The sequence below is a fragment of the Sciurus vulgaris genome (assembly GCF_902686455.1).
Source record: "Sciurus vulgaris genome assembly, chromosome: 1".
Classification (NCBI taxonomy): domain Eukaryota; kingdom Metazoa; phylum Chordata; class Mammalia; order Rodentia; family Sciuridae; genus Sciurus; species Sciurus vulgaris.
Window position 1 is genome coordinate 40,192,068 of NC_136461.1, and position 15,350 is coordinate 40,207,417.

Genomic DNA, 15,350 nt, shown 5'->3' on the forward strand with positions numbered 1-15,350 from the left:
TGAGCAGCCGCCTGGAGCGCTAATGCAGTCACTGCGAGTCCAAACGACCCGCCGCGCTCCTCCTCATCCTCCTCCTACTCCTCCGGGTAGGCCCCGGGGTTCAGAAGTGGTCTGAGTCCAAACAGCTCGCCACGCAGCCCCTTCTCTGGCAACCGCCTGTAGCTCTGGTGTAGTCACCCCGAATCCAAGCGGCCGCGCTCCTCTTCCTCCTCCTCGTCCTCAGGGCAGGCCCCGGTGTTCAGAAGCGTCGTTCTGAGTCCAAACAGCTCGCCGCGCAGCTTCTCCTCTGGCTCCCGCCTGTAGCTCTGGTGCAGTCACTCCCAATCCAAGTGGCCACGCTCCTCCTCCTCCTCCTCAGGGCAGGCCCTGGTGTCCTGAGTCCACACAGCTCTCCTCGCCACTCTTTCCCTGGGCAGCCGCCGGAGCCCCAGTGGTTGCTCCGAGTCCCAGCGCTGTGCCGAGCGGCCTCCTTTACGATGCTCCCAGCTGTCGGTTCACTGCTCCAGCGGGGGGAGGGGCGTCTCGCCAGCAGTTCTACTTCACAAAGTTTCCTGCGTTCCGGGACCACCGTCCCATCCGGGATGCCTCCCCAAGGGGTGAGAGTCACCCGGCTGCTTTGAGTTGGTCCCAAGCATCTCAATATCCCCTCTTTTGAATCCTGAGTCCTGGAGCAACATGAAATGCAGCCACCCTCTAGGCCGCCATCTTGAAATCCCCCAGGAAAAGAAATTTTAATGTGATGCTTGGAAAAAAATTGCAAATAAGTACTTGTGAAAAATACTTTCTCAAAAATGCCACCATAGAGAGACCCATCTAAAATTTTGTTAATAAGATACTGAAACCAACCTTATCCTATTTTTCAGGTGTCTGGGTTAACCCCAATCCACATTCCTCAAACTTGTTTGACAGATAAAGAAAAGTGAAATCAGTAAGAGTCAAAACTCCTAACAGCAAAGAGTTTCAAAAATCCTAATGACAGAGAAGGAAGAGACCTAAAACTAAGCTTGCTAATAACAAAATCGATCAAAAAGCATTTATTAAGCAACTACCAAAGACAAAATCAGTAAGAAACATAATTCCTTTCCTCTGGAATCTTAGACTTGATTTGAAAACAAAACAAACATATTTATTATAAAGCAACACCATGTGACTACAGCTAAACCCCTTTCACTTAACAAGGTGAAATTAGTCGTGAGTGGTAGGTGGAATAAAATAGTTCACAATGGATAGGGAAAATTTTATAATTTTTAAAATAATCTTCAACTGTTATTTTAAGCTATGATAATCTCTTATGGAATGCTTGACTTGTGTTCGACATCACTTTTATCTCTAACAGCTATTTGAGCTTGACTATTTTAGTTAACTTGGCTGGGCCTCAGTTTCTCACCTATAAAAATAAACTAATACTTATTACCTATCCACCTGCTATGAAATTAAAGGAAATAATCTAGTAAAATCAGTTGACATGATGTGTAGCAAAAGTAGGCCTCAAGTAAAAGAGAAACAGTAGCAGGAAGGATGGCTGCCAGTTTTAAACCTGAGAAACTGAATAATTCTATAAATAATGGGATATGGTCCCTAAGGGACATAAAAGAGAGTAAGGGAAACAAAAAAGGCTGTAGCAAAGGAAAAGAAATTGATATGATAAAATATTCTTTCACAGTAACTTCTCTTTGTCATAGCCAGCATCTGTGCAAATATAAGCCAATGTCTGAAGGCCGTTGATGAAGGGCAGTGTTCAATGCTTGGCTGCTTTCTGATGAGCACAGAGACTTATTATGTCACTGGTTAGGCTATTCATTCATAAAACTGCAGGTGTTCTTAACGCTGTATAAAACAGGAAAGCAGTGAACATCTGAGGACTTCTATAGCCACATCCTGAATAGAGTAGTGGAAGAAAGTGTTCTATGGAATTTTAGGACAATCATTAAGGTATGTTTAACCAAAAGTAAAAACTGGTGGAATGGAAATGTCACTGGAAAAGGTACCTCAATGAATCTTAATGTGGGACAGGTTATGTGTGTGATAATTTTCCATGGTTTTGTCTCTTAAGTGTATATGAATTTACTATAAGATTCTGTAAGTATATGATTATCTTTGAGGACTAGAAATTCAGTGACAATTCAAAAACACACATGCTGATTTGTCTCATTTTTGTCTTAGATTGGGACATGTACTTAAGGATAAATACAAGCACTCTGAATAGAGACTTCTACAAAATGGCAACATCAGCACAGGCAGCAAACAAGAGCAAAAACTGAGTGCAAAGTTCAAAAATCATTTCCTAAAAGCATAGAGTACTTAAAAATGTTGTGTAGCTAGGTTAATGTTTACTTTTACTTTATTTCACTTAGCTCTGAATTATCAAGTATGTTAAATATATTGTCCTGAACCTGTTTGGGTTTTTAGGAAATTTTAATTTATTGAAGAAGCTTCATATATACAGAACAGAACCTCCGTGAAACAAGTGGCAGTGCATCTTCTGCCATTTTCTACAATATAAATTTGTTTAAAAGGATAAACAAAACGGGATATGCACAGATATTTGAAATGTATAAAGTTCTTCCTTTACTTGATATAAGGAAGTTATGAAGTTCAGAGAGAAATAACCTGGTCAAAGCCATACTCCATAAATAATGAGAAAGGTGTGAACAACAGGCCTCTTGATTCAAGATGAATGCAATGTGTTTACCACTGTATTCAGCTGTCTAACACTGTGATTACACAAAGTCACCGATCACATAGCTTTGTAGTCTCACCACCAGCAGCAGCCCAAATTCTTCTATACTTAAAAATAGAAAGTGAGCAGTGAGTCAATTCTGGAGCCTAGATTATAATTTAGAACTATGATGCAGTACACTTTCAAGTAAGATGCCAATCTTGGTTAAGATTCTAACACTACAAATCATTCTTCCTTATGTACTTACCTTTCGATATAAAAGGAAAATGAGATTCACATACAACGAAAGACTTTCAGTTGCAATGACATTCATTCTCTCTAAACTATAAGAACAGGACTGTGGAAAATGTTAACAGTCTGAGTTTGACTGAAGTAGGGGGAGAGCTGCAGGATGCATGTCAAGTAAAACATTTGGCCAAGACACTTTTCAAAAGTATTACAGTTCATTTTATTTTGTTTTCAGAATTTTAGCATAAATAACCTAACCTGCGATTGCTCCCAAATAAATACAGTCAACTGTAGAGTGCTAAAGTAGGATTTGGAAGACTTCTTTGTGGACCATAACCTATATAATGAACACGATGTACAAATCATGGAAAGAGACTAAGGACCAGGACCCCTGGGACTAGGCTGTATTTTCATAGAATATACTTGTTATTTGTGTGTGTAAATCTACGAAATAGCTAAAAAACTTACAAAAATTATTTTGTAAGAAAGTTACTCCCATTCCTGAGAATAATAAATATACATGGATAAGAGATCCAGTGTCTTATCAATTTTTAAACCTACTTCTCAAAGTTACAGTTTGAACGTGTCCCAAATCTCCTGTGTTGAAAACTGAAGCCCAAAAGCCATACGTTAACTGTAATTGAAAGGTGAAACCTCTGGAAGGTGATTAAATCATGAGGGCATTGCCCTAATTAATGGATGCATTCACTTGTGGATCAATGGATTAATGGGTTAATGAGAGAATAACTTTGTGATAAATGCAAACTCTCCCTGGCCTGCTTGATGTGTCTCACCATATGATGAATGTGAAGCATTCAGAACCAAGCCAAAGAGCTTCTACTATAGTTGGATCTTCAATGTCTCCCCAAGTCCCATGTGCTAAAATCTCAGTCCTCAGCCCAAGGCTCTACTGGGAGATCACAGGACATTTACAAGATGGGACCAGTGGAAGGAAATTCTTCATCAGGGGTGTGCCTTTATAGGAAATATTGGGACCCCAACCCTTTCTCTATTTGTTCCCTGGTTGCCACAAGGTGAGCAAATTCCTGTGACATGCAATCCTGCTTTGATGTGTTGCCCCAACTCAGGCCTAAAACCAAAGGGGGAAATGAACCACAAACTGAAACCTCCAAACCTAAGTCAAAATCAATCTTTCCTCTTCTTATGTTGACTATCTCAGGTATTTTGTTAAAGTAACAGAAAACAGTTATAGACTATTGTTACATTTTTTTAAGTCCCCATTGTATCTAGTAAAAATCTGGGCACACAGTACTCAATCAATACTCACCAAATAAGTTCATTATTGGATTTTTTAAAGTTCTTCACAATTCATGATTGCAGTACCTAACTCAAATTTCTTTACATTTCTCTAGCAAAATATGCACAAAAACAATGGAAGACAGGTCAAAACGATATGCACAGGAAATTTAAAATACAAACATCCTAGGTAAAAAGTTTAAATTATGCAAAAACAGTTCCATGGGCCCATAAAACGCACAGTGACAGCAGCTATAACACAGAAACACAAAACATAATGTATAGGCAGAATAGAGTATACCATATTAAAGTTCCATCAAAAGTTTAACTAGTAATGTATTATCCAAAATGTTTAAGTTTCACTTGTAAAAAAAAAAATCATAAAATGAGTGCTATATAAAAACAGGGAGAAATGAAAAAATTTAGAGTAAGAGAGTTAGGTACTGGCTTTGGAAGCACACATACTAAAATTGGAATAATACAGGGAAGATTAGTATGGCCCCTGTGGCAAGGATGACACACAAATTCATGAAGTCTTCTGTATTGTTAGTGGAAAGAGAGAAAAAGAGAAAGTATAGCAAATCTTTACTATGAATAAAAGTGGGATACTTGCAGAGAAAATTCAACTAGGAGATAGACTTCAAAAGAAAGCCAAAATTTAAGGTTGTGAAAGATAGCTTGCTGCTTTTGCTTCAGTGTGAGATTGTATTTTTGTACAAATACCACACTAATATTTTTAACCCCAAGTGCTATTTGACAATAGTTTCCAAAATCAAGTGACTCAAAAATAGCTGGAGAGGGCTGGGGCTGGGGCTCAGGGGTGGAGCATTTGTCTCGCACATCCAAGGCACTGGTTCAATATTTAGCACCACATAAAAATAAATAAAATAAAAGTACCCATCTACAACTAAAAATATTTTTTTAATTAAAAAAAAAGCTGGGGAAAACCTTACCATTCAATTATTCAACAATGTCTGGGAAAGTTCTCCTTTTCTAAGACTCTAGATAGGCTGGGTTGAGAAAATATTCAGTCAATATGAAATGAAAATAAGAAAATTTACGGAGCAAGACAGTTAAGTACAGCAAAGATTTACTGTTAATAAAAGTGGATATTTGCAGAGGAAAGTCAACTAGGAGGTGTATTTTGAAAGAAAGCCCAAGTTTAAGGTTCTGAAAGACAGCCTTATGCTTTTGTTTGGACCACTGCAGTGTGAGATCAAAACCTTCAAAACTAACGAACAAAATCAACAGGAAGGAGATATGAAAGAACTTAAATCTATTTCCCCAAATGACAAATCCCACATCAAAAACTTATCCCAGTCTACGATCTTCTTTTTCTACATCCTTTACCTATCCCATTAGTTTAGTATCATGCAAGAATGACTTGGTGGGCTTTTTAACCTCCCAAATAATTTTCATCAGTCTCCCCAAAAACACCTGCAAAATATACAAACTAAATCAAGTACTGTACATGCTATTGTTAAAGAAGTCTGAAAACAGAAGCTAGGGGACATCATTTCAAATAAGTCACTGCCCCTTCCCTCCATCCTCTAAAAGAAATCATGATACTATCACCTGTATACATGCTTTATTGGAATACAGTGGTTAAAATGCTGGATTTGGGACTAGGGTATACAAATGATTCTAAATTTTCTCAAGAGTCAAAAAGTAAAAAAAACCTAAGGAAGCAATGATTTGATGTACACACTTGGTAGAAATTTAAATTAGTGAAAGCATCCTGGAAATCCATTGGGCATTAAGTATCCAAGAGTCTAAAAATACATAATTTGACCTGGAAATTCAATTATGAATTGAATTTACACAGTTTCTTCTAGGAAAATGAAAGGTTAAATATACAATATGTACATACAAGAATGCTCTCCACAACAATATTCATAATAACAAACTATTACAAAAAATTTAAAATGTTCAACAGCATAAGAATGGTTGATAATTATGCTACAACCAAAACATGAAAACCTATGCAAACATCTTTTTAAATGAGTAACATTGATATCTGGACAGAAAAATATTCAAGTGTGCTGTTACGTAAAAAATGCAGATTACAAAACAGTATAAAATAATCTAATTTACGTATCAAAAATGTGAAACAAGTATCTCAAGTGATGGGATTAAAGACAATTTCAGATTGAATATCTCCTATTTGAAATGCTTACTACCAGAAATATTTTCAGATTTCAGATTATTTAATACTTGCATAAACTTTATTGTTGAATATCCCTACATCAAAAATCTGAAATCCGCCAGGCACAGTGGTACATGTCTGTAATCCCAGTGGCTCGGGAGGCTGAGGCAAGAGGATTTTGAGTTCATAACCAACGCACTAAGCAAAAGCAACTCAGTGAGACCCTGTCTCTAAATAAAATACAAAAATAGGGCTAGGGATGCAGCTCAGTGGTAGAGTACCCCTGAGTTCAATCCCCAGTAATCCCTCCCACACACAAAACCTAAAGTCCAAAATGATCCAAAATTCAAAACCTTTTACACTTTTACTTTAAAAGTTTCAAATATGGGAAGATTCCAGATATAAGGGTTTTGAATCAGGAGCATTTTCTTCTTTGTAAATTTTTTTTATCTTCTCATTTAATTACAATGAGCATTATTAGTTTTATAATCTGAAAATATTTTTTACATGGAGTAAAAAAATAATAATGGTAGATATATGCTAAGCATATAGATAATAACTAAGAACTATGTAAGTCCATGTAATATACAAATATATATATGTACTTATATATCTAATCTTACAGACTTCTATAAGTACACATCTCAGGTTTCGATTTTTTGAAAATCAGTACTTCTTCAAAATGTAATTTCAACTTTCTTCAAGACTTCAAAGACATAAAAGGACATTTGTGTCATCCTAATGCAGCCAGTACTGACTGCTACAATTCAATTTATTTTTAGTTTGCTTTGCAATTGGTTAAGTATTTGGTGGTGTGCTATGCTTTCCCTTTTGAGTCTCTGCCTGCCTCCAGAAAAAAAGACTAAACTAAACCACCTCCATAATAAACTGCCTGGGGTTCATAAGGAAACCACAGCAGAATGCCTCTTCTTTAATAATTTAGAGTGGAGTAAGTTACCAGTGAGACCCCAAGAAGTAAAGGGGAAATATCAAAGAGAGTTACTCAGACATTCAGGCAAGTCTGATTTTTCATTCCTTCTACACATCTCCACTACAACACTACATGAAAAGGTAAAACAAAATACACAGTAAGACAAGAGACCAACTTTTAAAAATCACAATTATCTAAGAAGTCATAGTAATTTAGTAATTTAATACAGAACTAAAAATGACTACATAGTAGTCATGATAAGTTATGATAATTAGATCCTACTTATTGAGATAAGTTATGGAGTGCAGTAATATGCTGAACCACCTAAAAAGAATGGTAAAGATATTGGAGAATTCATAAAATTTGAATACAGGTCAGAAAATGAAAACAGTACTTACCACTAAGTCCCAATTATTTTGTTCAAGCAATGTAATAGCTTCATCAATGTTTTCAATGCCAGTACATGCCTAAAAACCAAGTAAATAAGCATTTTAGATATAATTTTAGAAATAGGGAAGATAGATTTTAAAAAGCAAATAGCATACATAATATGTATTTGAAGCTCAAGAAAATATATAAATAAATCCAAGACACTAAATGGCTAATACTTCTGAACACTGTATGCATACAGTTTGAAAACTTTAAATTGCAAAGTAAATTTAGACTATTCTAAAATTAAAAAAAAAAACAATTAAAATAATAACATGCTTAAATACTGAGATTTGGAGCTCAGTTTAATCTCTAGATCTCTAATTGCTACGAACAAGTTTACTAAAAGGGTTCTAATGAATAACCATGTATAAATAACTGAACTCAAGCCAAAACGCAACTGATGTAAAAATTAACTCAAAACAGGTAACAGACCTAAAGTATAACCTAAATCTATACAACGTCTAAGACCTGTGCTGTCTGATTCAGTAGTCATCAGGCACTTGAGACTAATGAGTCCTTAAAATATGGCTCGACTAAGTTAAGATGTGCTCTAAGTATAAAATATACACAGGTAGGACTTAATATAAAAATCTAAATGTGCCAGGTGCAGTGGTGCACGCTTATAATCCCAGAGGCTTGTGAGGCTGAGGCAGGAGGATCTTAAGTTCAAGACCACCTCAGCAACTGAATTTGGTTCTGAGAATATTAATATGCTAATATAACATTAAAATTAATTCAAAGTAGTTTCTTTTTCTTTTGTATCACATTTGGACAATGGTAAAGTTAAAAAATTTTTTTATATTTAACAATTTTAAGTCAGGGGCCAATCTGTAATTACCTTTAACAGTGTTCTTTATTTCTTTGTATAACTTCAAGTTCCTATCTAGTGCCCTTTTGTTTCCTCCAATAGATTCCTTTTAGCATTTCTTGTAGGGCAGATCTAGTAGTCACAACCTCTCTAACCTTCAGTATCTGGGAATGTCAATTTCTCTTTCAGTTTTGACCAACAATTCTTTACTTCATGTTTTGTTGGGTTTTTTTTCCTTTCAGCAAATTAAATAATGTCATCTCCTCCTCTTTTGGACTATTTAGTTTCTGATGAGAAATTGACTATTAATCTTACTAGTGATCATTTTTATAGCCACATGTCAATTAATGATGACTGTATGTTCTGAGAAATGCCTTGGTAGATGATTTTGTCACTGTGTGCACAGATCTAGATGGTACAGGTAAAACACCTGATGTAATCAAAAGACATGACAATGTAACATGGCATACTGTTTTGCAGTACATTTATCTTTTGACCTGTAGAAGGAATACATGCTCAATGACAAAAAGTATCGTATAGTGGATGCATAAACTAGTAATACTAGTCATTTGTTATCATTATCAAGTATTAGGTCCTGTACACAATTGTATATGCTATACTTTTATTGACTGACAACACAGTAGGTTTGTTGATACCAAAATCATCACAAATACATCGGTATGTCTTGTATTATGATTGCTGTGATGTTATTAGGCAGTAGGAATTTTTCATCTCTGATATAATCTCATGTTACAACCATTGTATGTGCATCCTCTTGTTTACCAGAGTAAACACAATACATGACTATATATAAATCACTACTTGCTGTTATCAAGATTCTTTTTGGGGACTGGAGATGTACTTCACTGGCATAGCATGTACTTAGCCTGTGTGAGACCCCAGGTTTGATCCCCAGAACTACAAAAAAAAACAAAAAACAAAAAAAGACAAATAGAGTTTTCTCTTTGGCTTTTGACAGTTTGATTATAATGTGTCTTGGTATAGATATTTTGTGTTTATCCTTCTTGAAACCTATTGAACATCACAAAGATGTAGAATCCTAACTTTTATCACATTTGGGAAGCTTTTGACCATTATTCTTTTTTTAAAAAGATTTTTTCATTCATTCATTCATTTATTTATTTATTTATTTATTTATTTATTTATTTATTTATTTATTTGGGGCTCTGGGGATAGAACCCAGAGATGCTTTACCACTGAACTACATTCCCAGTCCTTTTTCTTTTATTTTAAGACAGGGTCTCATTCAGCTGCTTAGGGCCTCGCTACATTGCTGAGGCTGGCCTTGAACATATACTCCTCCTGCCTCAGCCTCCCAAGCCCCTGAGATCACAGGGATGCAACAATGCTCCTGGCCAGTCATTATTTATTCTTTAAATATTCTCTCTGCCCCTTTCTCTCTTTCCTCTGGTTGCATATATGCTGTTATGCTTTTCTTGGGCTAGTATATGCACTGCCATACTGTTGTGATTCTGGGAAACAGCAGTGAGCCACAGCTCTCGGTCCATTACACCATCAAAAGGATTAACAACTGACATTCAAAAATGTACTAAGCCAACATCTCTAGTAATAAGAGAAATGCAAATCAAAACCACCCTAAGATTCCATCTCACCCCAATTAGAATGGCGATTATCAAGAATACGAGCAACAACAGGTGTTGGCGAGGATGTGGGGAGAAAGGTACACTCATACATTGCTGGTGGGGCTGCAAATTAGTGCAGCCACTCTGGAAAGCAGTGTGGAGATTCCTTAGAAAACTTGGAATGGACCCGCCATTTGACCCAGCTATCCCACTCCTTGGCCTATACCCAAAGGACTTAAAATCAGCAGAGACACAGCCACATCAATGTTCACAGCTGCTCAATTCACAATAGCCAGACTGTGGAACCAACCTAGATGCCCTTCAATTGATGAGTGGATAAAGAAACTGTGGTGTATATATATACAATGGAATATTACTCAGCCATAAAGAATGATAAAATTATGGCATTTGCAGGCAAATGGATGAAATTGGAGAATATCATGCTAAGTGAGATGAGCCAATCTCAAAAAGCCAAAGGACGAATGATATCGCTAATAAGTGGAGGATGACACATAATGGGGGGGAGGGAAGGGTTAGTGTTAGGGTTAGAGTTAGAGTTAGGGAGGGGGGCAAGTATGGAGGAAGGAAGTACTGTATAGAGGGTAAAGAGGGGTGGGAGGGGTGGGGGGAAGGGAAAAAATAACAGAATGAATCAAACAACATTACTCTATGTAAATTTATGATTACACAAATGGTATGCCTTTACGCCATGTACAGAGAAACAACATGTATCCCATTTGTTTACAATAAAAAAAAAATGTACTATGCTATTGAGCTATGATGTTCAATAAGATAATTGTATTAAATTCATTTTCTTTCAACTTATCATACTTTCAATTACAGTGGGTTTGATGGGATGTAAACAAATCATTTCAAGACATCTGAATATAAGTCAATACAAAAATCAGTATTTTGTGCTTTTGATTTATATAAGTCCTTTTCTTCTTTTTATATGATTTTAACAAAAAAATACATAAATAATTATAAATCTATAATAGTGACCATATAATGTATAAAAGTGTAAGTACTGACAAGAACATTAAGGGGATATGACAGGCTGTATAGGAGCAGAAGTCTGGTATACTACAGAACCTAAATTGATACTAATTCGAAAGACATTTATAATGAAAGAGATTATTTGTAATCGCAAGAGTGATCTAAAATAACTTTTTAAATATACACACAAAAATGAGTTATAAACACAAAACAAATAATAAAAGAAGTGAGGAGGAAAAGATATGACACATTTGTTCATGACATTTTCAAAACAGCAAATGGCAGAAATGCTTCCATAAGTAATTATTGTTAAGTGTAAACGAGTTACACTCTTCAAACAAAAGGCAAAGACGAGTAGAAAGAATAAAAAAGATATAATCCAACTATATACTGCTTACAAGAGACTCGCTTCGGATCCAAAGAGACAAACAGGCTGAAAGTGAAAGGATGGAAAAAGCTATTCCATGCAATTAGTTACCTAAAGAAAGCTTAGTGGCTACACTAACATCAGATGAAACAGACTCCAGGTCAAAAATTTCATATAAGAGAAAAAGAAGCATATTATATACTGATAAAAAGGACAATGAATCAAGAAGAGATAAATATAAACATATACATACCTAATAGCAGAGCCCCCAAAATATATGAAGAAAAGAGCTGAAAGAATTGAAAAGAGAACAGTTCTACAATAAGAGTTGGAGATTTCAGTATGACGGTCTGAATAATGGATAAGAGTAACTAGACAAAAGAGCATTATAAGAAGAGAAAGGACTTTGAAAAATGCTACACAACAACTAGATATTAATAGACATATATAGAATACTCAACCCCAAAAACAACAGGAATAAATATTTTTCATTTAAGTACACATGGAACATTCTCTGGGATAAAGGACAGTTAGAGCACAAAATCTCAAGAAATCTTAAAAAGACAAATCAAACAAGTCTCTTTTCCAATCACAAAAATATTTATATCTATAAATACCTTCATTTAAAAAGAAAAAAAACGATATAAATTAATAGCTTACCTTTAACCTTGAGGAACAAACAATAAAAAAAAGAAATATTAAAGTCAGCAAATGAAGGAAATAAAGACCATAGCAGAGAGAAATGAAACAGAGAACAGAAAAACAAGAGAAAATCAAAAAAACAGAAGTTGGTTCTTATAATAGTTTAACAAACTGACATAATTTAAAATTACTTAGATTGGCTAAGAAAAAAGACTCAAATTACTAAAACGAGAATAGGAATATGAATAATGACTTTATAGAAATAAAAGTATGAAAAAGAATACCATGAAAAATTACATGTCAACAAATTAGAAACCCCAAAAGAAATTAACAAATTCCTAGAAACAAACTACCAAAACTGACTCAAGAAAAAGGAAATTTGAAACTACCTACAAATAAAGAAACAACATCAATAATCAAAAGACTTCCAATAAGTAAAAAATCAGGAATACATGACCTCCTTGTTGAATTCTACCACCCTTTAATAAAGAATTAACACCCACCCTACTAAAACTATTCCCAAAAATATTAAAGAGAACAATTCACAAGAGAGAGCCCAAGGAAATTATAAACCAACATCCGTTAGGAATATAAATACACAAATCTTCAATAAAATAGTAGTAGACTGGACACAGCTACATAATAAAAGAAATATACACCATGATCAAGAAAGATTTATTCCAAGACTGCAAAGGTGGTTCAACATATAATAATGATTATCCTACATTAATAGAATGAAAGGGAAAAAACCACAATAGCTAAAAGCACACTGAAAAAGCATTAGTGGAAAAAACTAAAGACTTTCATTATAAAAATACTTAACTACAAAAAAACTTCCTTAGCATGATAAAAGATATTTATAAAAAAGAATCTTTCAATTATGAAAGATTAAATTTTTTGCCTGAAGATGAGGATAAAATAAGATTGGGTCTTTTTGCCACTTCTATGCTACATTATAATGGAACTTCCTGGAAAAGCAAAAAGGCAAGCAAAAGAATACACTGAAACTGAAATAGAATAAGTAAAACTATATACAGAAAATAAAAAAAAAAAAAACACACTCTCTCTCTCTCTCTCTCTCTCTCACACACACACACACACACACACTACCAGTGCTAATAAATACAGTGAAACTGCAAGATAAAAGATCAACATATGAAACTCAAGTTTTATTTCTAAATACATTTGCAACAAACAATACAAAAAAATATTTTTTTAATTTCATTTATGATACAATCCAGAAGAATAAATACCTAAGGATAAATTTAACCAACAAAATAAGAGACTTATACACTGAAAATTAAAAGCTGCATCCTCAAATTAAAACAGAACACAAGGAGTCCAGACTACTGAAAACAATCTTAAAAAAGAACAAAGTTAGAAGACTTACACTTCTCAGTTTTAAAATTTAGTATTGTAATCCCACAGTATCATTAAGGGATTGACTGGATCCATGACCTCTGATAGACACCAAACTTTGTGGATACTTAAGTCCTTTAGATAAAATGGTGTAGTAATGTGTATATCATAAATATACTTTCTTCTGCATACTTTAAATCACCACTAGATTACTTATAATACCTAATACAGCATAATGTTATATAAATAGTTGGTACACTGTATTGTTTAGAGAATAATGGCAAGAAAAAGAGTCTGCACATATTCAGTACAGATGCGATTTCCCCCAAATTTTTAATTTTCAAGTTGCTGGCACATGAAATAACTGATTTCTATATGTTGACTTTGTACACAGATTTGTTAGTTTAAGTAGTGTTTCTATAACTTCCTAATATTTTAACTGCAGATAACAGTCATATGCAAATAAAGACAATTTTTTCTTCCCTGTCTTTCCTTTTTCAATTTACAAATTGAAGTTTTCATTTATTTTCTTTCCCTTATTAAGCTGGATAAAAACTTCCAATATAATGTTGAGTAGAACTGGTGAGAATGGATACCCCGTCTTAGAAGGAAAGTGTTCAATCATACCCTATGACGTTAGCAGTAGGTTTTTCAGAGATGCTGTTCATCAGGCTGAAGTTCCCTACTAGTCAAAGGATGATGAGAGGTTTTACCATGATGAATTGGTGGTGTCTTTTGCCAACTACTTTTCTGTATTTACTGAGGAGATCATGAGAATTTGAATTCCAATCACTGACTTCAAAATGGTAAATGACCCTTTTCTCAGATGAATCCCACTTAAGTTATGACATATTGTCTTCTTTATATATTCCTGGATTCAATTCACTAATATTTCAAGGATTTTAACATGTATGTTGATGAGGAATATAAGTCTATAGTTCTATTTTCTTGAAATATCTGTTTTATTTGGATACTAAGGGAATATGGGCCTCATGGATGGAATGTTTCTGCATTCTCTCATTTCTTTTGAAAAGGAGTCTATATAGAACTGATAAGCTTGATAAAATTCACCAATAAAGTGATCAAGGTCTCAAGTTTTTCCAAGGGAGTTTTACATTATTAATTTACTTTTTAAAAATCTTTGCAAGGATACTAAAAATTTATTTCTTAATATTGGTAATGTGTATCTTCCAAGGTATTTAATGCATTAGCACAATTTGCCCATAATATTTTCCTCACAGTAATTTTTTAAATCTGGAGGGCCTATAGCAATCCCCCTACCTTCATCCTTGATGAAGAATGAAAAGAATTACCATAAGAACATCAGGAATTATCACAGAATAATTTGTGAGTTTTTCCCCCTTGATTAGCCTAAAGTTCTAGAGTTTTCATAATATTCAAAAAGTAGCAATATTTGCTCTTATTATTTTTCTCTATTATTTGTTTTCATTTCACTTTCTCTTTATTTCCTTCCACTTATTTAAGTTGCTCTTTCTAACTTAAGGTGGAAACCAATAATTTTAAATTTTTCTAACTTTCTAATATAAGCATTAATACCAATGAAGTTACCTCTAGACACTGCTTTAGCTATATATCACTAATATTTATATGTGTGTTTTCATTATCATTCAGTTCAAAACATTTTCTAGTTTTCGTCATGATTTCCACTTTGACCTCATGTATTTTAGTTGGAAAGATGTCACTTAATTTCCAAATGTTTAGGAATTTTCCAAATACCCTTCTGCAACTAAATTCTAATTCGATTTTGATCACAGAACATTATTTATATGATTTCAGTCCTTAGAAATTTATCATGACTTCCTTTCATGGCCCAGTCAATGATCTGTATTGTTTAATGTTTCATACGCATGTAACTATGTATTCTACCAATGTTGTATAG

General features: G+C 34.3%; 1 protein-coding gene across 1 annotated transcript in view; it reads right to left on the bottom strand.

Moving 5' to 3' along the window:
• The window catches only part of FAF1 (Fas associated factor 1), a 488,868-nt gene that overhangs the window by 407,453 nt on the left and 66,065 nt on the right, over positions 1-15,350 (bottom strand). Inside the window, exon 2 of the mRNA XM_079154561.1 lies at positions 7,641-7,709. Within this exon, the coding sequence (XP_079010687.1) occupies positions 7,641-7,709 (69 nt within the window). The remainder of the gene's footprint in view (positions 1-7,640; positions 7,710-15,350) is intronic.